The sequence below is a fragment of the Vitis riparia genome, chromosome 17, assembly GCF_004353265.1.
Source record: "Vitis riparia cultivar Riparia Gloire de Montpellier isolate 1030 chromosome 17, EGFV_Vit.rip_1.0, whole genome shotgun sequence".
Classification (NCBI taxonomy): domain Eukaryota; kingdom Viridiplantae; phylum Streptophyta; class Magnoliopsida; order Vitales; family Vitaceae; genus Vitis; species Vitis riparia.
In genome coordinates this window covers 13,227,317-13,252,419 of record NC_048447.1, presented here as the reverse complement: position 1 = coordinate 13,252,419, position 25,103 = coordinate 13,227,317, and the positions used below count along the sequence as shown (strand labels likewise).

At 31.9% G+C, this 25,103-nt stretch overlaps 2 protein-coding genes across 3 annotated transcripts; both read left to right on the top strand.

Moving 5' to 3' along the window:
* Positions 1-1,800: 1,800 nt before the first annotated feature.
* On the top strand, positions 1,801-5,995 carry LOC117904273 (WRKY transcription factor 72A-like). The gene is made up of 6 exons (XM_034816794.1): positions 1,801-1,947; positions 2,577-2,636; positions 3,521-3,604; positions 3,884-4,375; positions 4,501-4,614; positions 4,777-5,995. The coding sequence occupies exons 1-6, from the start codon at positions 1,816-1,818 to the stop codon at positions 5,710-5,712; spliced, it is 1,818 nt and encodes a 605-aa protein (XP_034672685.1). The 5' UTR covers positions 1,801-1,815; the 3' UTR covers positions 5,713-5,995.
* A 10,526-nt stretch (positions 5,996-16,521) lies between these two features.
* Positions 16,522-24,390, top strand: LOC117904598 (ubiquitin-conjugating enzyme E2 2-like). 2 transcript variants are annotated; one of them, XM_034817284.1, is made up of 6 exons: positions 16,522-16,710; positions 17,367-17,500; positions 17,641-17,666; positions 18,939-19,028; positions 19,124-19,212; positions 23,966-24,390. In XM_034817284.1, the coding sequence occupies exons 2-6, from the start codon at positions 17,376-17,378 to the stop codon at positions 24,092-24,094; spliced, it is 459 nt and encodes a 152-aa protein (XP_034673175.1). In that variant the 5' UTR covers positions 16,522-16,710; positions 17,367-17,375; the 3' UTR covers positions 24,095-24,390. The 2 variants fall into 2 exon arrangements, with proteins under 2 accessions (XP_034673175.1, XP_034673174.1); XM_034817283.1 differs by having other exon boundaries at positions 16,523-16,714.
* The last annotated feature ends 713 nt before the right edge of the window (positions 24,391-25,103 follow it).

The window sequence follows — 25,103 nt, the reverse complement described above, 5'->3', positions numbered from 1 at the left end:
TGAAAAATATGAAAATAAGTTAAATATAGTTAAAATTATTAAGTGATTTATATATTTTTAATTATTTAATCTTTATATATAAAAATTAAATAAATAAGTAAAATTTGAAGTAGTATATAAAAATATTTATTTATTTTAACTTTATTTTTTATTTTTCTTCTCTTTTTCTTTTTTCTTTTATTTTCATTTTCTCGTATTTTTTTTAAAACTTTTAAAAAATCAAACATAGCATTTCTTAGAAAATTAGCAGAAACATTTTATTCAAGGAGCTAGAAAGAATTTTCTGTTTAGAAATTAAATTTAGGGTCAAATGAGGAGTAGCAATTGGTGGAACTTTAAGCTTCAGTTGAAGTGTGTCGACATCTAAATTTTCCAATGTTTAAATTGGACCTCCAAGAATAAAGTACATATATCCTATATTTCATCGAGCATAAGTCCTCTCCCTCCAACTACTTGTTCTAAAATTAGATATTTTTTAAAATTAAGACACAAATTTCAATTACACTTACCTAAAGTCACGGTTTAATTTTTCTTAATTACATTTTTTTTAATAGTATCAAATTAGATAATCCTCCGTGTGAGAGTGATTATTATAGTCTAAGTTTCAAAACCAACAGGCAATAATGTGCACAAGATTCAACGTATAGTGATTGATGTGCAAAACTTTCAGCCATGTTATCAATGGTTCCATCGTTTAGTAGTATCTGGTCTACCAAATGATAATGATGGCTTTAGGTGAAATATTTGAAATGTAATACATTATTTCAATGTAATTATTATTATATTTATCTTTACGATCGTAAATAAATAATAAATATTTATATCGAGATCGAGATTAATTCTGATACCATTTATAATGATGTATAATATTTCTGTATAATTAATAGAAGTCTATACTTATCTAATATTAGAAAAAAAAAAATTTATCTAATAATTTTATTTTGATTTATGATTTTAATATAAATTTTTAAAAATTATGACTTTAATATCGTGATTAATTTGAAGTTGAAAAGAGAAAACAAAAACTATCATGAAATTTTGAATTAACTTACCATAAACACACGAATCAATTTGTAGGAGAAACCATGTTTCGAAAGTGAATGTGAAGCCGCTGAAAACTTCTACTTTTTTGACTAATTTTTCCTTTCTTTAGTCTTTATTACAATTGTTTGAACACGATGAACATGGTTACCATGCCATGCACGCTTTATGGCTGAAAGAGATGAGTTGTCCTGTATACCCATCTATTATAATTTTTATTTATTAAAAAATAATAATAATTATGATAATAATGTAAAAATGGAGGAAAAATCAATAGAGAATACAGACTGAGGTTTGACCTGAAACAGCTAACAGAAGAAACCCTAATCCACTGAATTAAATTGGTCCGCAAACGCCGGTCGCCAGAGCAACAAGACGGTGCCAAAACTTTGACCCAGGACCAGTGGCCCATGTGACTCTTGTTATGTACGAAACTTCAACGATAGTGGTTGCATGTATAAGGCTTATGGACAGGGTCCGTGGGGACCGGTCATTGCGGCTCGATACTCTCTCTTTTTCTTTGTTTTCAGCATGCTGTCTGACATGTTATGGTAAACGTTGAAGTTGAATTCTTCATTTTTTTTTAACGTGTGATATTAAAAAATGTTTAAAAATTGGAGGGGTGTGCAAGTGTTGTTTCTTTGAGTGCAATGGGGCTGTTGACATTGAGCGGGTGTGATCGATGGTGGCTATTATAATGGGTTTCAACTCGTTTAAGCTGAGTCAAAGTGCGGGCGGCACTTCTTATAAGAAGAGAGTTGTGCAATTGGAGGGATGAACAAGGAAGAAAGAGCTATGGAAGCCGCTTGGAGAAGATCTGGTCATGGGGTTGTTGTGAAGGAAGAGAGGAGACCTGAAGCACCATGCGATGACGATGAAGGTTGCAGAGACAAGGCTGCTGCCAAGGTGAAGCTTTCTCCTCGTAGGAATTTTCTTTCTGTGGGGGTAGGCCGTAGGGGTTGCTTTGTTTTTTAAGTTTCCTTTTCCTTTCCTTTTTCTCAATCCTTCTCTTTTGGTTGATTTGACAAACTTGTACATATCTTTTTCACAAGAAAGAAAATCAAATTTTCATGGAAGAATCGTAGCTAGGTTTAATATCGATCTTTATCCCTTGCTTGTCATCCACTTCTGGGTTTTCTGAAGACTACCGTTTTCTGGTCTACATCATAAAGCTATCTACTCTCTCTCATCTTTTATGAAGGCTCACATGAGCCGATCAAACTGGTCTTTTACTTTGGATAGGACCTTGAAATTTTCAATATTCAGGAAGGATTTCATAGCCTGATGGAAGTCGTATTAAAAAGATATTTTGAAGAAGTTGTGGATATGATATTTTTGTGGATGATAGCATGGTTTCAGTCCTTTTCTATTAGTTAATAGCCTGTATGATATTTGACCCTTCACGATCTCCCAGAATTCACATGCGGTTCTCATAAATGCTTCTTCTGTAAAGTGTTAAGGTTATCCACATCCTAATTTTTTTGTTATAAATATTAAAATTAATTTCCATTTGCTGATGGATTCTTCTCCTTCAGGCTGATAAAACGAAGTCATCTTCCCCCAGACGCGAGGATTTAAACTGCAGTTCTGTGCAGGTAAAGAAACCAACCCTTTTCTTGGATGTTAGTTTTCTTGCTCAATTGATTAAGAATTAATTTATATTTTCCCTTAGAATATTAATTGATTGGATTTACCTAGAACTATGTCATGGTTTTTCTCCCTTTTTCTTCTTCTTATTTTTTCTTCCCGCATATATATGCTTGGTTTTTGCTTGATGCTTGCAGGCAGGACGGATTGTTTTCCTAAATATATTTCATCATAAGAAGTGTAGTACTCTTGGGTTATAAGGAGGAATTCCTTTTTTCCAGAAGTAGATCCTCTTATAATTAATATTTTAGATGTATGCATGGATTGAATACCATCTATAAAAGGTTTTTGACCTAAATGGAAGAGAAAATGATTTCTTGAGATCGTGTCTTTTGCTAGTGAATCTTTAATGCATAAGCGCACAATTTTTCACAAAATCCATGTAATAGACAGCCAAATTTGGATATCTGATTGTCCAAAAGTCAATGGTAATCAGCTAGGAGCTAGTCCTAATACTTTCAATTTTGCCTAACATTTGATTAATTAATTTCAATTTTGGCTGTGATCATACACTTAGAAGAAGACAACATAGGACTTTTAGACCATGGATTTCAGCATATGACCAATTCAATTTGGATATATAGGTCCTGATCCATTGCACACATGACATATAAGGCTTGAATTTAATTTTTTGGGATCACTTCATGCATGACAGATAACTTCCGAAATAGACACATCACTAACTTTGTGGTTTCAATTTTTTTTTCAGAATTATATGTTGGTTATCAAAAAACAAATAGTGGCAAAACCTTGTCTGTGTGAACTCTAGCCATTTCTTAATAGTTTTTACCTTAATTTGGATAGTGCTTTAATCTATGATGCTAAACTGCAGTTACCAGCAATAAGTAAGATGGAAAGATCGATATCATCTGCTGAACCGGACTCAGGAGCGAGTTCCTCGAGCCACAAGGATCAGGTTAGCATCGTTTTCCATCTTTTGTTCATGAAGCAGTTCAGGCATTTTCAACCTAAAGATGATGATGTTGGAATTTTCATCACTTGTCATCTTGTTTGAATATCATGCTCCATCGAAATAGAATCAATTATATAAGGTTGTTTCACATAGCATAGCATTTGAAAGGAGTTTATTTTTCTTTATTGCATGTGGAGCATCAACTTAATGCAAGAAATGATGTGTTCAATATTTGAATGTATGTAACACTAAATTTAGTTTCCCGTATATCTGGGGTTCCAGGATGATCAGCTTGAATCAGCCAAAGCTGAAATGGGCGAGGTGAGAGAAGAAAATCAAAGGCTAAGGATGTATTTGGATCAAATTATGAAGGATTACAAGACTCTTCAAATGCAATTCTACGACGTTGTCCGACAAGAAACTAAGGAATCCACAGAAAAGGCGAGCATTTTACAAATTGAGGAACCCGAGTTTGTTTCCCTTAGCCTGGGAAGAGTTTCAAGTGACCCAAAAAAGGATGAGAAGAACAAAGCTACTAGCAAAATGGAGGATGACGGAGTCAAAGGCGGCCTTAGTCTCGGACTTGACTGCAAATTTGAAGTGCTGAATCCAAGCCCTGAGAATAGCTTTGGAGGACCAAAGGAAGATGCCGGAGAGACTTGGCCACCTAGTAAAAGCCTGAAGACAATGAGAACCGGAGATGATGAAATTTCACAACAGAACCCCGCGAAGAGATGTAGGGTTTCTGTGAGAGCTAGATGTGATACCCCAACGGTTAGTATTAGTTTCTATACAAAGGTTTTGAGAGATGATCAACTCAATTTTACTTTCATGGATTAATGAAACATAGTGTTTTAAGATTGGATTAACTAAAAAAAGTCATTGATTTTCCGATACAGATGAATGATGGATGTCAATGGAGGAAATATGGACAGAAGATTGCAAAAGGAAACCCATGTCCACGAGCATACTATCGCTGCACAGTTGCACCATCTTGCCCAGTTAGAAAACAGGTAGTCTATAACGACTTGATATATATTCTCATAATCGAATTTTAATCTACCCCTAATGATGGAAAATTATGATAATTGATCTCCTACAGAACCTCAAAGTATGATAATATCTGTATAGTTTCTAACTGTTCTAAGCTTATCATGTTGCCTTTTGGATTTCAGGTGCAAAGATTTGCTGAAGACATGTCCATCTTGATTACCACCTATGAAGGGACACACAACCATCCACTCCCTTACTCAGCCACTGCAATGGCTTCCACCACTTCAGCAGCTGCTTCCATGCTCATGTCCGGCGCCTCGAGCTCTCAATCTGGCTCTGGCTCCTGCCCGTTATCAGCCACTAGTGCTGATCTCCATGGGGTGAACTTTTATCTATCTGACAGCTCAAAATCAAAGCAATTCTACTCGATCAACTCGTCGCTCTCGGCTGTGTCTTCAAACCCAACAATTACACTTGACCTTACAACAGCCTCAGCCTCTTCCTCTTCCTCATCCCATTTCAATAGGTTATCTTCAAATTATCCTCCCCCAAGATTTCCTTCTACAGGTTTCAACTTCACTTCTTCTGAATCCAACTCTCTGCCTATCTCCTGGAGCAATGGATTGCTTAGCTATGGCAGTACTACTACTACTCAACCCTACAACAGGAACCATACTGGATCCCAAAATTCTGGACGACATACTCAGGAAAATTTCTTTCATCCCCACGTCCAAAAGAACACCCCAGCTCCTGTTCAACAGCCTCTACCAGATCCTATTGCAGCTGCAACAAAGGCAATCGCATCAGACCCGAGTTTCCAATCTGCTTTAGCAGCTGCCCTTACATCAATAATGGGTCCTAATAGTGGAACCCATGCTAACCATAGTGGAGGAGAGGCCTTTGGCCAGAAATTGATGTGGGGTAGTGAATCCCTTCCTGCTGTTTCTACCTATCAGTCAACCTCTAAAGGAAATGGATGTGCATCCAGCTACTTGAACAAATCGCCACCCACAAATTCTCAGCCGGGAAGCTTGATGTTTCTTCCTCCTGCATTGCCATTTTCCATCTCTAAGAATGCATCTGCATCCCCTGCTGAAAATAGAGAGCACACTAGTTGATCAGGGGTTCAAAATAATCTTTCTTCGTCAATAATATTATGGCATACCATGCGAAGAATTTGTGCATGGAGAGATGATGAAGACAGCGAGCTAGGGAAGTTGAATGAATATTTTCTTTCTTCTTTGTTTATAGTATTACTTTCTTGTGATAACCTCTTAATATTAATGTCAGCGTGTGGATAAATATTCATGGGATTGATCAATGACTAAAAGCCATGAAACTCATGTGTAACTTCTATAATTTTGATTAGATTTGTGGAATTCTACTCCCCTTAATCTGCAACCAGTCACATATGATAATGACAATGATGTTTTCTTCACTCAAATTAATTTCAATAGTTTGCCAGGGTGGATGATCATCAAAAGAGAAAACCCTAGAAAGGAAAGTTGACATATTCAATATAATTGATCAACTTAAATTCTAGGGCTTGGATAAATTCCCAGTAACCCTTTTTCCTTTTTCTTTGTGTAGGGTTTATCCTTAAGGTTTAATTTGGCTCATCCTTCCTGACCATTTCAATGTCCGTCATGTCTGCTGAAATGTTTTGTAGTTTGTTTCGGATAATATAAACTAACAGATTTGAGAGTTTCAATTCTCTTCATTAAAACTAATCAATTGGCTTTGTATAGATGCTTTTAAAACTAGTTAGTGTTCATATGATTTTGTATATGAATAAGAGATGACAACAAGATGAGCACTATTGTATAGACCGTCTTGCCGCTAATAGAAAAAGTTTGAACTTATTTAATCAACTTTGGAATGGTTGGATTTTATTTTATGCTTTTGGGCTCAAGTATTATAATATCCCAATCGGCTTATAAATAAAATAATATATTATTTTATTTTTAAAAATATTTTAGACATATAAAATATAAAAATCACAAATATACTTTTCATAAATATATATACAAATTTATGAAGCACTTGATATCCATTTTTCTATCTACGTTTGATCTGCATTTGGGTTTAAACTGTGAATAAGAATATATTTCATATCACATGAGCATTAAAATGATCGTGTCAACGAAAGTTTTAATGCAAATTGTGTTAGATTAAGAATATAAAAATAAAACAATCGAATATAATGATATACAAGGTTTTAATATAGTTCAGTCGATTATCCTTATATTAACAAATTAATAAAAAAGAATCATTTTACTGTATCATAAAGAATATTTTAAAAAATATGACCAAATATAATTATTGGGTTCTTGAAATATCTCATATTTTCCCACTCCTTGTATTCACGTCCTGAACTGCAAGTCTCTTGCTTTCACCATGTATCTCCTATTTTTTCTCACATCTCTATCTACTTTTCATAATTTTTATAAACATATTTTCATTCTATAACATTTTCTCCTCATAACCTAAAATATTTATAAAAATATTTCTAATAATTTTTCTTATTCTATAAGAAAATTTAATATTATAATAATATATTAACTTAAAAAATATTTTATAAAATATTCTTTAGAATTTACTAATTAAAACTTAATACAATTTCCAACAAAAATGGGTATATGTTGTTTTATACTTGATACTATTTATTTAACCTTAGTTTTATAATTTTTTAATATTCGATCTTGTTTCTTATACCTTGAACTAATTATTTAACCATAAAATGGGTATTCTTTAGAATTTACTACTCAATAATTTAAGACAATTTCCAACAAAAATGGGTATATGTTGTTTTATACTTGATACTATTCATTTAAACTTAGTTTTATAATTTTTTTTATATTCGATCTTGTTTCTTACACCTTGACCTAATTATTTATATATCCAATAATCTAATTTTTTTTGGGTATATTTTCAACCATGAAAATTAAAATTTTGCTAATTATTCTTCACCACTTTTTTTTTTTTCCTTCATGTATTTAATCACCCTAAATTAATGGACTGAAAAGTACAAAAAAAAAAAAAAGGGCTCTCCAACTAATAGAATGAGGGTTGCGATCAAAACTGACAGCCTGGTGCATGTGCATGTGTCAGGAGATGGACCCCTTGTAAAGGACAAACTTAGGGCCTACCTCTTAATTCTTCGTAGACATTTTCTGATTTTCCTGTATTCAACTCTTCAATGACTTCATAGAATTGAATTTTTCCGGATCCACATCCATGCTTGCCTTCAATGCAATAGTTTTAAGGAACCCACTACTTTATCAAACTGCCACCATTGGACTTTCATATCAAAGAAAATACTAGCTTCACACAATTAATGCTTTGACAAACTTTCATGAGGCCCACTCGTACCATAAAGCTAGAGCAATTAAATTGAAAAAGCGAGATTAATCATTTGTTAGCATAAATATTATATTATATATATGTCAATTAATGTATGTCAATAAGGCTTACACACTTGAGTCTTCAAAATTCTCGGTTTGAAGGGATCTTTGAAATTTTATCAAGAGACGTTTCACTCATGAACGGTTATCCTCAAGTGATCAATACCTTACATTTGAAAATTTTTATGTAATACCTCACATTTAGATTATTCTCTTACATAAATACAAAGAATAAACTTGTTAAATCAAATTACTAGTTTACAAATTTGACTCTTAAAATACAAATGAAATTAAGGTTGAGGTGCATAAATAAATATACAAATATTTGAACAACAGTGAAACATGAATCTAAATAATGAACTATACCTAGAAGGAGGGTGAATAGATGTTATTGAATTATAAAAAAAAAAAAAAAATTCTTAATAAAGATTACCTAACCTTAGAATTTCTCGATATCAATAAACTTTTCTTTCAACAACTTTTCAACAAAACATAAAATTTACAGGTAAGTATATATGCATCAACACTCTCCAACAATTTGTAAATGCAATTCACATGCAAATGCTTCTACACTTCTCAAAAGTAATTCAAAAGAACAATTATCTTTTTGACCCATTTTAATTTACTACAATATATTATTAGCCAAAATGAACAGAAAAATTATTGAAAATATTCCATGGATAATAACACTTATTTCAGCTCATATATCTTCCATTCAACATTTATGTCCAAGTAACCAATGATATCAAAAATTGAAAATAAATCAAATAATAAAGTGAGACAAGAGACAATTAACACATAATTTTAACATGAAAAACTTTCGAATAGATAAAAAACTACAGAGTTACAACCAATTGAAAACATCCATTATGAAGAATAAGATCTAAATACTAAGTTTTACTTAGTTCAAGTCAACCAATCCTTCCCGGACCACTTGACTAGTATTTTCATTTCGCTTTTAGCTTCTCACCTTTTTTCTTTTGGAGCACACTTGGAGTCACAACAAACTCCATCTCGACCTCTTCTTGAATCCACACAAAAAGATAATAGGTTTTTACACAAATCCATGAAAAATTAATATTTAAGGAATCAACCCACTTTTCTTTTTAGAAAATCCATTTAAAAATTTTCTTGAAAAACTTGGATGGGGTTTTCTTAGTATGCAAATAACCTCAAAATGGTAAGAAATGATAAACTCTCTCTCATAGTTGCTGCAATATCTCTTAATCAGAAATGAGAAAAGTAAAAGAAACCCTTGATCTAATGACTGATTTTAAAAACAGGTAAATTAGATTGCTCATGTACCTGGATCTATCCAGAAACATGAGAACTTACAAAAATTATTTTTTCCAATTTCCCCGACACTTCTTTAAATAATTCAAGACAATCGATCATATTAAAAAACATGGTTGATTTAAATTCATTTAACACACACTTAATTACATACATTAGTCTCTTAATAAAGTCTTAATCTTCAAAGATTAATTAGTTCGAAGATGAATTGGAAAATCGAATTAGGGACACTTAAAAATTTTGTCTGAAATTATCAACTTAATTAAACACCCAGTACATTTAAAAAAAAAGCAAAAGATGGAAATCACAATGACTAATATTCAATAAATAATAGTTGGAAAAATATAAATGAGTTAACGAGTCTTTATATATAAATTGGAGGTCTACAAGTCACTAGATACATTTTTTTTAGGCCCCAATTGATCGTCTAGTCAACTACCTAGCTAATCACTAGACATCTAAAGCGTTGTACATGATCATAGGAGACTTGCGTGCTCATTTCGTCAATTGTACGGTTGAACTAGAAAGATCATGGGAGAATTGTGTTTTGGGCCCAGCTGGGCCCAAAAATTAACATTTGGTCCTCCAACCACCCATATTTAAGCCCAAGACCCAAACAAAGTATGAAAATTAAGATGAAGGATATTGTCTTTCATTAATTCCTATAATACCCTTATCCCTTGTATGCCTACAAGTGAGTGTGAATTTTAATTTTTTGTTTTGTGTTTTTTTTCCTTTTCTATTCCCTATTAAATATTACTCATTTCTAACTTTTTTTTTCCTTTTTATTCCAATATATATTTCCATTTTATGTCAAATAAAAAGCAATAATATTTTTTTATTTTTCATTTTTAAAGATATTGAATCTTTTTGCTCTTATTAAAAGCAATGATAAAAATTTTGGGATTTTTCATTCAAATATTTTTTATCTTTTAGTTTAATTTTAATTTTTTATTTTAAATTTATATTACCCTTTCATCTATATTTTTCTCTTATTTTTAATTATTTTTTATATTTTCTACATTAACCATATTTTAAAAATTTTTAAAATTAACTATCACTTCACTTTATATATATATATAGCTTTTTAATTTTTAATGTTTTTATTTTAAAATTTTTAAAAAGATAAATTTGTTGAAAAAAAATAACTAAGATATGAAGTTCTAATATTATATTAATAATTTTTCTTATCTAGATACATTAATGTAAAGTATTTTGACCCACAACAAGAAAATTGTCAATACAATTTTTTAGTTAAACTTTAAAAATTAAGTTTCAAATAAAATATATTATATAAAATTTTATCTAAAAATTATTGAAAGCGATATTTAATTTTTTTATTTATTGACTTTCAAATTTATCTAATTTTTTACTTGAAAGGCAATAGAACATGTTTAAAAAAAAAAAAAATAGTTTTTCATTTTTTAAATAAATGAGTATAAATATATTAAAAGAATTAAAGATAATCTAAGTAAAATTTTTGATAAATATGATTATAGTTTTAAATATAGATTCATTTGGATAAAATTTCACAAAAAAAAAAAAAAAATAGTGAAAAGAAAGAACATTGCTAAAACTACAAAAACAAAATATGCAATTACAAAATTTTGATGATGAAATTTAAAAATAAAATTCAAAACAATTCTTGAGTGAGAGAATTTGAGTGGGGGAAAAATCTTTGAGTGGAAAAAAATAGGAAAGTTTTTCAAAATCACTTGAAATCCATAATAAAAAGTAATCTTGTACACCCTTGTACAATTAATAAATTTGTCTTGTACAGTTAGTGTAATGCCCTTGTACAATAACTCAAATAACTCAAAATTTTATTTCTTATGTGTTAATTTTTGTAGGGAATGTCTTAATGGAATAGTTTGGTAAAAAAAAGAAAAAAAAAACTATCAATAATCGTCTTAATATCAAATTCAAGTTGTTTAAAAATCGTACAAAACCTATTAGGAGCCTTGTACACCCTTGTACACTTAGCACATTTCCCTTGTACAATTAGTGTAATACTCTTGTACAATGACACAAATTTCATATTTGTCATAACTTAAACGTATTTTCAAAAAGAGACAATATAGAAAATAAAAAAAAATAAAAATAAAAACTAGAAAAATATTTTAAAACCAAACTCAAATATAATCTATATAATTTTTAGTTATTTGTTTTCATCTAAAACAAGTAAATATACCTTTCAACCCTTTTTATATAAAAATAAATAAATAAATCTTTACTATGTATTGATATAATCCACTTCTAAAATTAGGTCATATGAAAACATTTTAATTGAGTACTTAAAATAAAAACTCTCCATCCATCATCATTTTAATCGAGTACTTAAAATAAAAACTCTCAATCCATTCACTTTCTTTATTTTTCTTTTTCTTATTTTAATAAATTTTCAATTAATTCAAATCATTAAAAAAAAATATTTAATAAACAAATTTATAGCATTTCATATAACTTATTACTAAAAGTCATGTTCAAAAAGTTATTAAAATAAGGAAGGAAGAAGATTAAAAAAAAAAATTGAACTTTTTATTTTATAATAGTAAAAAAAAAAACTTTAAAATACTTTTTAGTATAAAAAAATTAAAATAGTGAATATATTTATTTTAAATGGTATTTTAATCATTAAATTATTTACTTCTAAAATGTAAACTATAAAAATAAATGTAAAAGATAATTTTTATTTATTTAAATTAATATTTTTTTAGAAAATATTTTCCAAAATAGTCTTTGAATTGTTAATATAATTTTTGTTTATTTATAATTTAAAAATAAAAAATAATGTAAATTTTCAATTATTTATAAAAGAGTTTTAAAAAAATGAAAAATCCAAAAATGGTTAAATAAGAAAGAAGAGTAGCAAGTAGTAGAATAAAGACAAAAATGAGTCAAGTGGGTATTTTTGTCAATTACTATCTCATATCCTTGGGCTTAAATATGAGTGGTTGGAGGACCAAATGTTAATTTTTGGGCCCAGCTGGGCCCAAAACACAATTCTCCCAAAGATCATCATAACTCACTATCAGATGAAGCACGCAAGGGGGCAGTACCATGCCAATCAAGTCTACCTTTCGGTCAATTGCCTCTTGGTCCCCATGCCTCCAATTGAGCTCATTTTGTAAAATCCATCGTTTATACTCAAAGCTTTTTGATTTCATATCTTTTCTAAAAAAATTTAAGTATAAAATACATAAATCAAATACGGTTTTCATATGGAAGATGCTTCATCAAATTTTTGAAAAGATTTAAAACAACAATTGATTTTAATTGGATGAAGTTTGGAGCATTAATCAACAATATGTATGCAATCAAATCCACTCATTACAATAAAATATTCTAAAAATTAAACTTGATAAATCAACCTTCTTAAAGTACACTTGATCTAATTTAATCTTCACAATATTTTCTTCTTAATTTTCATTTTAGCTTTCATATATCTCCTTAATTGCTCCAAAGAAATATTCTTAGTATAAATCATCTTCTTCTTGGATTGCACTTTTTCTTACTTCTTGAAAATGGCTGAGACACTTGAGTTTTGGCATATAAAATGATGTGACTTTTTTTAACTTATGCACTTAAACCAATAAATTCATTAGTGCATTTAACTTTTCTTTTTTAATCATCAAAACCAAGATTAATTAACCAAACTTTGGTCTAATATTTTTATACCTTTATACCCTAGTGCCTTAATCACATTTTTCATAACTTAACATTTTAGTCATATTTTTCGTATCTTAGTCAAATTTTTTTATAATTTTGTCACATTATTTATACTTAGATCACATTTTTATACCTCAATACTTTGGTTACATTTTTTGTAACTTAGTACCTTAATTATATTTTTTGGAACTTGATCAAAATTTTCATATCTAGATCACTTTTTTTTGCATCTTAGTATCGATATTTTTTAATACCTAGGTCATATTTGATATTACTCGTATCTAGGTCACCTTTTTGGTACGTTAGTTCATCAATCACATTATTTGTACTCTTATTACATACTTTGTAGACTAATCACTTTTTTTATATTTGGTTAGTTTTTTCTTATTTGTATTATAATTTTTACACCTTATCATGTTTTTTGTTCATTGTCATAACTTTCATATTAAGGTCATATTACTTGTATTCTAGTCAAATTTTCACTAATTTAAAATTGTTTATAATAACAATTAGTTGTTTATTTATTTATTATTTATTTTGTTCATTGTTAGTATTATTATCATTAAACAAAAAATGTGAATCAAAATAGAATTGTGAGAACTTGCACAATAGCACAAATTTACATGACATATACACAAAAGAAAAAGATAAAAATTAAAAATTAAAAAGTTATCATTATCTTCTATCTTCTTTTCCCCATTTCATAAAGTTCTTCAATAATAAAGGTTTTTACCTCTTTTTCCTATTTCTGATTTATTAATTTATCCACATCATTTTTTTCTCATTGAATGGTATAGATTGAATCTCCAAATCCAATGATTAATATTAAATCCTTTGGATGGTACATATTCAATGCTATAAAATTTTTGGATAAATTTCTATTTCTTGTATAAGAGTTTTTGTGCTTTATATATAAAAAAAATTATTTTTAATTTACCTAATAAGTTAATAGAAATAATGATAAAAATTATAGGAAATTAAAGTATTGTTTGATAATTATTTTGGAAAGCAATTTTAAAAAATAGTTTTTAAAAACTATTCTTTAATATTTTATAAATAAGTATCTGTTAGAAATTTAAAGTGTTTTTAACATACTTTCTATATTTTTAAATATGTTCTAAAAATAACTTTTATATATATTTTAAAAATAACTTTTATACATCATAATTCATATTCATCTAATTATTTTTTTAAACAATTTTTAAAAAATAATTAAAAAATATTCTTTAAAAATACTCTATTTTATATTTTTAAGAGCAATAAATCATTTTCTTTCTTATGACAGAAAATGTATTTTTATATTTTTAATTCTAAAAAAAAAACTTTATCCAAAATGTTACCAAATAGACCTTAAAAAATCTCTTTTCTTAACTTTCTTTAAAATATAAATATTTGAAGTCCGATAAAATATTTTGTCTCATTCACAATCAAACGAGTAGACAAATATTAAATAAAAATAAAATTGTATGGGCATGGCATACATGCACCAATCCATTCTCTTGTCAACCTCGATACAACTTTTAGCCAATTATCCAATTTGCCTAAACATTCAATTGATGCTTTGGCAGAAGTACACACTACACACTTGTGTGAAGATAATATGGATAAGGAGGAATAAAGTCACATGCACCGTTCCACGTCACGCCTTCCCTCCCATGCACACGCACTCGTTCACTTAGAAATATTCCTATATATGCAATTCCATTCATTTATGTTGGAGCCTCATTTTGATTTTTGATCAATCACACACCTTACGATCGAAGAGGAAGTGAATCCAAAGGTGCCTTCTATTCGTGATCGGTGGCTACAACATATTCAATCCCAAAATCAGTGATCACTCAATCCGCATATTCCAAAATGCATCATCCCATCACATGACATATATGGACCCAACATGGCAAAAATAACTCATATTTTAAAATTATGACTTTAATTTATAAATTTAATAATTATAAAATATAACCAATAGTATAAGTAATAATATGATAAAAACTAATATAAAAGTAATTACAAATAAATAAAGAAAATAGGGAAGAGAATAGTTCAACCCCGCCCCCTTTCCACTTTTTTCTAACTTTAATTCCGAAATTGAGGTTTCACTGTATCAAAACTTTCAAATCAAGTCTTCAAGTTTTACACTTTATTTAACTAGCTCAAATGAGTACTTACAATTTTTCTTAAAAAATATCTTACATTTAAAATTTTTTTCTTCGATTGATACCTTGTTCTTGAACTCACCTCACAGATTTATAAGAAAAAACATATGATAAGAATAAAATTTTTAATTTATAATTTAGCTCAATGAAATATAATGAAATTAGGGTTGAATGGTGAGACGATGTGTAAGTTTAAAAGTAATTGCACTTTAAAAACACTCTCTCAAGCTCAAATAATTTTCAAAAATGATTAAGAACTTTTCTAACATCAATACAAAAAATTTGAAACATTTAAATAGAAGTTAGAAGTTCAAACTAATTGTTATACACAATTTGACGATTGACTAATCGATTAACCGACTACTAACTATTGATGTTATCATTGTCCAACCAAGTCAATTGATTCTTTATCAGTTTAAGTTTAGCCTCATTCGATCGAGACTTAGCCTAGATAGAAGCAAAATTTTGTCAATTTTAAGTATTTTTGTTTCCTTGATTTGTTGAGATTAACCAAATCAATTGCTTCCCATTATCTCAACTAGGTGCTTTAAAAATACATTATTAAAATTGGATTAAGGTTAGGAAACCTTGGTTAATATCTCCTCAACCTTTGAAAAAATTTTAGCCACATTAAAATTTAAGTGTTTTTTTTTCACTTCAATTTTTTTATCCAATTTATAAAAAGAATTGAAAACAATCTAATACTCGGACAATTTTAGGTGCTTAAGTAAAAATGAAATGTATGATCCTAATATACTAATACCCTTATAAAGAGATCCTAGTAAATAAGTCTTAATGGTTTTTTTTTTTTTAAGTTTCCATTCTCTTCTGGATTTCCTTGAACTCAATACATTTTTAATTGTTTATTCAAAAATCTTTTTGACTTAAATTATTAGTTTCAAACATTGTTTTGTTATTATTAAAATCGAGATTAATCAAATATTGATTTTAGAATAGGGATGAATTGAAATCATTCTATTTTGTTGTATAATTAATCACCCAAAATTTTTTCATCAAATGATTTTTTATTAAATATTCAAAAAATGATTTGCTTTAATGAGCTTTAAATAATTTAGTACTATTTTTATTAAGTTAAAATTTATTTTATCCAAATATAAAAAGCTAAAAATATTTTTAATTTTTAAAAGAAATTTAAATGTTGATATATGCGTTTTACATGAATGTCTGAATTTCAGACAGATTTAAATTTATTCAAATTTAGGCATGTCTCAAAAAATAAAAAATAAAAATAAAATTGTTGAAATTTTGATTAAGAAAATAAAATAACAATTATGTGGGAATGATCACCACCTTAATTACGGTAATGGAAGAAAAAAAGTTTCGTACACACAAGTAAAAAATTGAGGGAAGTGGTAGTGTGGGGACAGTGAACGTAGCAATCCGATTCCCGAACTCCATCTTACTCTTTCAAATCCCAATTCCCAATTACAAACACAGGCCTCCGTTAGCTTCTCTCTCTAGCTTTCGTTTCCCTCTCTGCGTTCGGCGATTCCTCCTTTGTCTGGGTTCGACGCTTTTTGGAGAGACTCCGAAACCTCTCTTCTAATCATCTGGTTCGCAGCATAGAGATTTCGTGGGTAATTTTAATTCCTGTCATTTTTTTAGTGGAATTGTTGTTTATTGTGATCTTGATGAGAATAGAAGAAGGACCAATTTTGTGTTTGGTGACACCAAAACCCGATGGTGTGTTTGGATGAGTGGAAATCTATATCCCAAACACAGAACGGGATTTTCCTGTGGCGGGCTATTGGTGAAAGCTCTTGTTTTTGTTGGCGTGTATACGGAACCATAGAAAACCCTAATCTCAAGCTTGGCTTTGTTGCCTTTTTTGATGCGTTTTTGTAGTTTTTTCCTGTAGCTTGAGCTCTAGTTCTCAGTATCTATGTGGATTCACCGGTAGTCTAAATTGTTAATAAATACTACTATAAGGTCGCGTTTGGTTGCTGAGAAAATGTGGGCGAAGAGAATTGTTGTTAATTTCTTTTAATTTTTGAGCTTTGATTTTAGAAGTCCTGAGATAGTGCAAATTTTTGTCTCAACGAAACATGATAGTACAAGCAATATGCATTGTTGAGTTTAGTTGAATTTTCAAAATTTTGCTTTCATTTCTTTTCTCCATTTTCTCCACAATCAAACAGAAGGCTGTGGTTTGTATGTATCTTCAAGAGTGTTTGAGAGAACAGTTAGTGAATTGGGGTTCTTTTGGTTGGTGTTGATTGAAATTTATAGGCGGTGACTATGTCGACCCCAGCTAGGAAGAGGTTGATGAGAGATTTTAAGAGGTTGCAACAGGACCCCCCTGCCGGCATCAGTGGAGCTCCCCAAGACAACAATATAATGCTTTGGAATGCTGTTATATTTGGGTAATGGGCAACAAAATTCATGAAAACTGTTATTGTGTTTACTTATGTTACGTGTTTATTTATTTGCCTTTTACTTTCTCAGTATGTTTAAGTATGGTTGGATAAGCCATTTCTGGTTTCTTTTCTGATTTGGATTGCAGTCCAGATGACACTCCATGGGATGGAGGTGAGTCTATTCTTTCTCTAAGGATCATTTTTTATTATTAACTTTGTGGTGACGTTATGCAATCTTTTCACATGGTTTGCATGTCATATGACTTGAGAACATTGTGCTACCCATTACATCTACGAGTTTGAGTCTATTTATTTTCCATAACTGTTGTTTGAGTCAAGTTCATGTTAGGATCTTGGGGATTGAACTATTTTTATTTCACAATATCATTTTGGTGATGGTAGTGATAGCTTTTGTTAAGTTGAGTTCACAATCTGTTGTTAATACACTTATAGACAATGGGATGCATGGGATTTTCAAATACCCCCATATTAGAAAACAATTCGAATTTTCTCCTCTTCTAATAGTTGTTCGAATTGGCAACTTTTATGGCAGCACACACCCACCCAAACGCACGCATATTGTTGTTGTCTCTTTGATCTTTCTTTGTACTGTCATTTGAGATTAAGATGAGAGTTCTACTGCCTTATCATTTGATGCAAATTTGATTTGCACATAACAAAAAATTCGAAAATATTAGATGGCTTCGATTAATTGAATATTGCTAATGTAACTGCCTTCTCATACATCATTCTTTTTATATTAATTGACTATCACAAGCATGTTCACTGTGTGGATGGCATTGTGTGTGGTATTAGCATTCCTGAAGGTGCATCAGCTGCATCAAACAGTATTACTTTAAAGGTATTGTGGCCTAATAGTTAGTTAGTTACCACATGTATCTGTTTGAAGTTTTATTCAGCCTCAAAAATCAGGGAACCTGCTGGTCAATCATATTATAATCTGATTTTTTTGTAATCATGGGGAAGACTCCTCATCCTTCTCATGTTTTCATAAACATAAATTTTTTACATCTCTTGTTTCTGATAAAAAAATAAATAAAAAATCAGGGAACCTGCTAATGCTGGTGCTGCAAGTACAATGTATGTTTGAAAGTTGACACTAAGTGTATTGTTGACTTTGTAGTGATGTAACCGAGTCTGTGTTTCTGTGTATGGATAAGAATGATGTGTTATTAAATCAATGCTGCCAGTCTACCAGACCATGCATGTACGTTTTTGCTATAGAACAATTACAATTTGTTTTTGTGTTGTATCGTCTTCTAATGTGACTTAACATAAAGAAAAAAAATAAGTCATACTATTGTGTTCATTTTTCTGATTTTTTTAATCTTCTATTTTCCTTTATAACTGTTAGAAAGGCATGGAACATTCTTTTAGTTCAATTCCATTCAAATCTATAAAGATATCCTTTTGAGTTCTTCAGGTACGTTTAAATTGACACTTCAGTTTTCGGAGGAGTATCCAAACAAACCACCAACGGTGCGATTTGTTTCCCGTATGTTCCATCCAAATAGTAAGTTGGAACTATGTTGCAATTAGTGTCACTTCATGTTAAATATATCTTTAGCTGCGGTTTCTTACTTCTACCTTTTATTTTGAATTGGCCAGTCTATGCAGATGGAAGTATTTGTCTCGATATTCTACAAAATCAGTGGAGTCCTATATATGATGTAGCAGCTATACTTACGTCTATTCAGGTATTGTCAATATACAATTATTATGTGGATAATGTTGCCATTGTTTTTAGTTAACAATTGTATGAGGGACTTAACTACAAGAAAATGTGACCATTCATATTAGTTTTAATAAACGGTGGGGAGGGTAGAGAATTCAAAGATTTTGGCACTTGAGCTCGATTGCAAGGTGGGGATGCTTCCCTCTTCTTACTTGGGGCTTCCCTTGGGTGGTCCGCATAAATCTGTGGCTGTTTGGGATGGGATGGAGGAAAGGTTTTATGAGAGGCTAGCCATGTGGAAAAGACAATTTATATTTGAAGGAGGGAGAATCACTCTCATTCGGAGTACATTGTCTAGCATACCCATTTACCTCATGTCTTTGTTGCGTATGTCAAGAGTGGTTAGATTGAGATTAAAGCAGATCCAAAGAGATTTTCTATGTGGTGGGGGGGCTTGGGAGAGGAAGCTTCATCTTGTAAAGTGGGTGATTGTCTCTTCGGATAAAAGTAAGGGTGGCTTGGGTGTTGGATGTCTCTCTACACATAACAGGGCCCTTTTGTATAAATAGAGTTAATGCTTTACAGAAGAAAGAAAGACTCTTTGGAAGCATGTTATTAGTAGGAAGTTTGAGGTGGAAGAAGGGGGGCGGTGTACTTGTGAAGTGAGGGAGGGGTATGACGTGGGGTTATGGAAGGAAATCAGGAAGGGTCTTTTTTGAATAGCAAAATTGCATTCTCAGTGGGGATGGAAGAAGAGAGTGAGATATTGGAAGGATAAGTGGTGTGGGGATGATGCTTTATGTGATTCTTTCCCCTCTTTGTATGCCTTGGTGACTTCAAAAGAGGCGTAGGTAGCAGAGGTTTTGGGACACTTTAGGTGAGGAGGGGGGTTGGAATCCTCAATTCTCTAGGCCTTTCCATGATTGAGAGGTGGAGAGGTTCCTTGTGACATTACAAAGGAAGAGGGTGATTACCGACCTGGAGGATGGGGTGCTTTAGAAAAAGACCAAGGATGGGAAATTTTCTATTAAGTCCCTTTATGGTGCATTGGAGCTGAGAATTGTAGCCCCATTTCCAAGGAGCATAATTTGGAGCCCTTGTGTTCCTACTAAGGCGGGCTTTTTCACTTGGGAAGTTCCGTGAGGGGAGACTTTGACTTTGGATCAACTAAAGAGGAGGGGGAGGTCCATAGTTAATAGATGTTTCCTTGTTGTTCCGAAGAAGAGTTAATTGATCATATTCTAATCCATTGTACCATGGCTAGGGTTTTGTGGGAGTTATTATTTGCTATTTTTGGTGTGACATGGGTCCTCCCATTGTCGATTAGAGAGACCTTTATAGGTTGGCATGGTTCCTTTGTGGGCAAGAAGCGTAAAAAGGCTTGGATGATAGCTCCATTATGTCTCTTTTGGATGGTTTGGAAAGAAAGAAACAAGATTGTCTTTGATAATGAAGAGCTTTTCATTCAAAGGATGAAAAATTCTTTTGTTTGTAATTTTTGGTCTTGGACTAAGTTGTTTATAAATGATGATCCTTTATTTTTAATCAATTTTTTTTATTGGTTGGATTCGAGATGAGGAGTGGGGGGTTAAGTTTTTGGTTTCCCCTCTTCTTTTTTGCTCTTGCCTTTAGGTGCTTGTCGTATACTCCCTGTATGCTTTGGGTTGGATTTTGGGCTCCCTTTATTCATTATATATGCTATCTTTTTGTGCTTTTACTTATGAAAAAAATATCTATATATTTGTTTTAATAAAACAAAACTATAGGCTAGCATGTGGACTAATGCACTATAAATGATAATGCATGGTATTGATGCAGAAAAAGCTTCATGTCCCCATTTGTCATCCATAGGGTGGGGACCTAAGGCTGGAAAATATCCAAAGGGGAACTTAGCATAAGAAAATTGGGGGACTTGGCATCAAAGTCTTATCTTTCTCTAGATTAAGCCTTACTTGGTACCTGGAGCTGGAGATTGGCTTTGAGAGAGGGATCTTCTGTGGAGACATGTGATTGTGGGAAAATACAATGAGGGACCAAGATGGTGGTGTTTAGGAGAGAGAGTTGTGGAGTTGGGTTGCGAAAGATGATAAAAGGAATTTGGGGTTCTTTTAAGGCTAAAACCAGATTTGTAATTCGTAATGGAAGGAGAATCAAATCTTGGTAGGATGCCACGTGTGGGAATGCATAGGTGGCTAATGCTTGAGAGGTAGTGGGAGGGCAAGGATTTTGGAACCCTCTCTTCTTAAGACATTCCCAGGTTTGGGAATTATATAGTGTTGAGGCTTTGCTTAGGCGGCTTAATGAGACTAGGACCCTAGTGGGGAAGAGTATAGACTGGTTTGAGAGGCTAATAAGAATGGGAATTCTTAAGACATTCCCAAGCTTGGGAATTATATAATGTTGACGCTTTGCTTAGGTTGCTTAATGAGACCAGGACCCTAGTGGGGAAGAGTATAGACTGGTTTGGGAAGCTAATAAGAATGGGATTTTTTCACTAAAAATCATTCTATTTTGGATTGGAGTTGGATGGAGGGTTGCATTCCACTCAAAAGAAGTGTGGCCTCTTGTGCTCCTTCAAAGGTGGTTGTATTTATTTTTATTTTTATCTTTATTTTTATTTTTTTTCATGGGAGGTAGCTCAGAGAGGATCCCAACCTTGGATCAATTCAAAATAAGGGGATGGATTTTAGTGAATATGTTGTATGTGTAAAAGTGCAGAAGAATCACCTAACCATCTACTTGTGCATTCTGGGAAAGCTAGGTGGTTGTGGCATCCTTTGTTCTTTCCTCATGATATCTCTTGGTTGCTCCCTTCTTTGGTGAAAGAGTTATTATTGGGATGACATGAGAGTTTTTTGGGGGAAGAATTCGCGAAAATTTCTTTTGAATGAGTGGAGCAGTCAGATCTATCACTAAGAGATTTCCTGGTCTGCACCCTTTTCCTTTGGACTCATGAACCTCTTCAAGCTGCTTATTCTTTTGATAGATTCATTGATGGGTTGGGTTGCAAACAGGGGATGGGTGTGAGTTGGAGTTGTTTTTGTCTCCTTTCCTCCTATTGTCATCCTTTGTATGTATTTGAGGTGCGCCTTGATATACCCTTTGTGTATTTGGGGTGTGCCTTAAAAAAATATGAAATTGATGCAATAAAAAGCACTCTCAAGTCTAAACAAGGCATGTAAGGAGAGTGCGCAATGTAATAGGGGTTTGAGTTGAACATGGTGCAGCTCATGTGGCAATAACTTGTTCAAACAAGAACAAAGACTATCATGTAGAAAAGTGTTCTTTACTTATTAGATATTTTCATTGCATGTAATAATAATAATAATAATAATAATAATAATAATTTTAATAATCTCTCTCAAACGACGGCCTTATTTTCATCTCTGTCATTATTATTATTATTATTGTTGTTTTTATCATCATCAGTATCATCATCATCATCTCTGTCACAAATGAAGTCCTTATTTTCATCTCTGTCACATATTGGTTCAGACTGCCCCATGGTTCTTGTAATGCTTGAAACTAATCAATGCCTTATTTTCATCTGTCACATATTGCTTCAAATTGATGACCCCATAGTTCTTGTAATCCTAGAAACTAATCAAAGCATTTCCTGTTTAATTCTTATTTCTTTCAAAAGGCTGGTTTGCCCTGCCTCTTCTGTTGTTGTTACCATGAATTATTTAGAATTTCAGGGTTGAATAAATCAAGCATGATGTTTCTTATTTATTTCCTTGACCCACAATGCTAACCCCTGATGTGGTAGTCTGAGCTCCATCCCTTGTTGCTTATCTTTCAAGTAGAAGAAATGAGACTGCTGCTGATTTGAGTGGTTCATCAGTGTTCCTGTCTTTTGAGTTGTGGGTTGTGGTGTGTGGGTCTTGGCAGTGAGGAAGGAGAACATCTCCTCAACGAAGTGGCATTTCTTTGCCTGATTAATAGTGTGGGAAGAGTTGACAAACTTTCACATTAACAACTTTAAGCAAAGCAGCAGATCTGATTCTGCCTTTGATGTGTGGAATTGTTTGATGAGTGGAGGAAGTGTGTTGTTTAATTGTTGTTGCATGTGCAAACCCTAAGGGTCAGTAAACAATCTTTGGTCTACCCTTCAATCATGAAGGAATGCTATGTTCTTCTCATTGTTTGGGGTTTTCCTTTTGTAGTCTTGAAGATGGTCTAAGAGGTGCTTTCTAGCAATTGATATATAACAGAGCTGCAAATCCTTTTGCTTGTTAGCAGTTTAGTAATAGGAGATTTTTTAGGTGGCTGATATATAAAGAAAGCTAAAAGAAATTGATGCATGCCTCCATGAAGAAGATTGTGGACGACGGCAGACATTCAATACGGGTTTCATTAATTATACGGGTTGTTCTGTGTGTCAATGTTGGGGTGGAACGGGTGTTGTGGGGTTTTGTTGTTGTAGAGTGATGTTTAATTTGGCCTTTCATTTTGCTCTTTTCAGTTTCTGCTGTGGGTGTACCATGGAGACTTAGTGCACTTGGGCTACTCCCCTACAGTGCCTCTTCATGTTGTGTATTTCAACCTATAAAAAAAATTGCTATTAGGACTACCATTATAAGTCAATGAGCTTGCTTCCAAGATCCTGTTTACCTGCATATTGATTTTGATAGAGAATGAAACTATAAAATCAGCTTATTGTCACTTTTAATAAAGTATTAAACTCTGGATTGCTTACAAGTAAGATGGATAATTCAAGTTACCTCATGCAAATACTCTACATGATGTTCTAACTTTTCATCCTCTTGTTGCAGTCACTGCTCTGTGATCCCAACCCCAATTCTCCTGCAAATTCAGAAGCTGCTCGGATGTTTAGTGAGAATAAGCGTGAGTACAACAGAAGAGTGAGGGAAATTGTTGAGCAGAGCTGGACAGCGGACTAACTCTGCCATTGGTGCACAGGCATGGCAGTTCCTGTCTGTCTTTAAGTTTGCAGGTTTGATTTCAGTGATGATGCCACTTTAAGAACCTTGTGCTGTGCAAAAGGTCTCACTTTAATCATGTACTGCAGATCTTGTATTTTCCTTGTCTGAATCTTAGGACTATGTTTGCAGCAATTTGTGTTTTAAATTCGTGTCTAATAGAATTGTATGAATCAACTGCCTTGAATATTATGAACTATTTGAAAAATCGGGATTGTTTGATTGCAAAAATAGTAAGTCCTACATTATTGCCTTTATATAACTAACTATTTGATAAACTAATGATGCCCAACATGAAAATGATGGCAAGGGTACCAATGATTCTAGGATCAACCAATTTCTCTTCGCCTATGCAATTGCCTGCGTACTTGCTCTCCTTGTTTAGATAATGAAATTATCCTGTTTGCAGCTGCTTTTTGTTGTTCAAACGATACTAATCCAAAATTTGATACAACGGGATCCAAACTCAACATGTTTTTCATTAGTTTGAGTATAATCATGCTGGAGTTAAATTTGTGTCACCTTACACCACCTAATAAACAAGTTGTTTTATCTATATAATAAATTATGTTGATTAATTTGATTGTAACCCTAACCTGATTAAGTCGTATTAGACTCAATGAGTCATAAAATATGTCAAATAAACTTAACCTTGAGGGGTAGTTTAGTTGCGGCCTTGGGTTTGCTCCCCAATGGTCACCAGTTCGAGTCCCCTGAGGGCCCTTAAAGGTTTACCTGATTATTAACTTCAAGGCCCCGTAGGATTAGTCAAGATGGGCATAAGCTAGCCCGAACATCCACGAATATCCAAAAAAAAAAAAAAAAAACCATGTCAAATAAATTTGTTTACCTATTTAATCAAATGGTGCCTATGTATCATGTTTAGGCTGACCTGTTTAACAATGTCACGTTTGGGTTGATCTAATCAAATGTTTAAGATTTGACACAATCAACACAAAAATCGCTTCCT

What these genes read in the sequence shown, in the direction of transcription:
- LOC117904273 (XM_034816794.1), top strand. Translation starts at nt 1,816, where the DNA reads ATGAACAAGGAAGAAAGAGCTATGGAAGCCGCTTGGAGAAGATCTGGT. An exon ending in GAGACAAGGCTGCTGCCAAG is followed by an intron (nt 1,948 to 2,576) that starts GTGAAGCTTTCT and finishes CTTCTCCTTCAG; the next exon opens with GCTGATAAAACGAAGTCATC. An exon ending in TAAACTGCAGTTCTGTGCAG is followed by an intron (nt 2,637 to 3,520) that starts GTAAAGAAACCA and finishes GCTAAACTGCAG; the next exon opens with TTACCAGCAATAAGTAAGAT.
- LOC117904598 (XM_034817284.1), top strand. Translation starts at nt 17,376, where the DNA reads ATGTCGACCCCAGCTAGGAAGAGGTTGATGAGAGATTTTAAGAGGTTG. An exon ending in TGGAATGCTGTTATATTTGG is followed by an intron (nt 17,501 to 17,640) that starts GTAATGGGCAAC and finishes TTTGGATTGCAG; the next exon opens with TCCAGATGACACTCCATGGG. An exon ending in CTATACTTACGTCTATTCAG is followed by an intron (nt 19,213 to 23,965) that starts GTATTGTCAATA and finishes CTCTTGTTGCAG; the next exon opens with TCACTGCTCTGTGATCCCAA.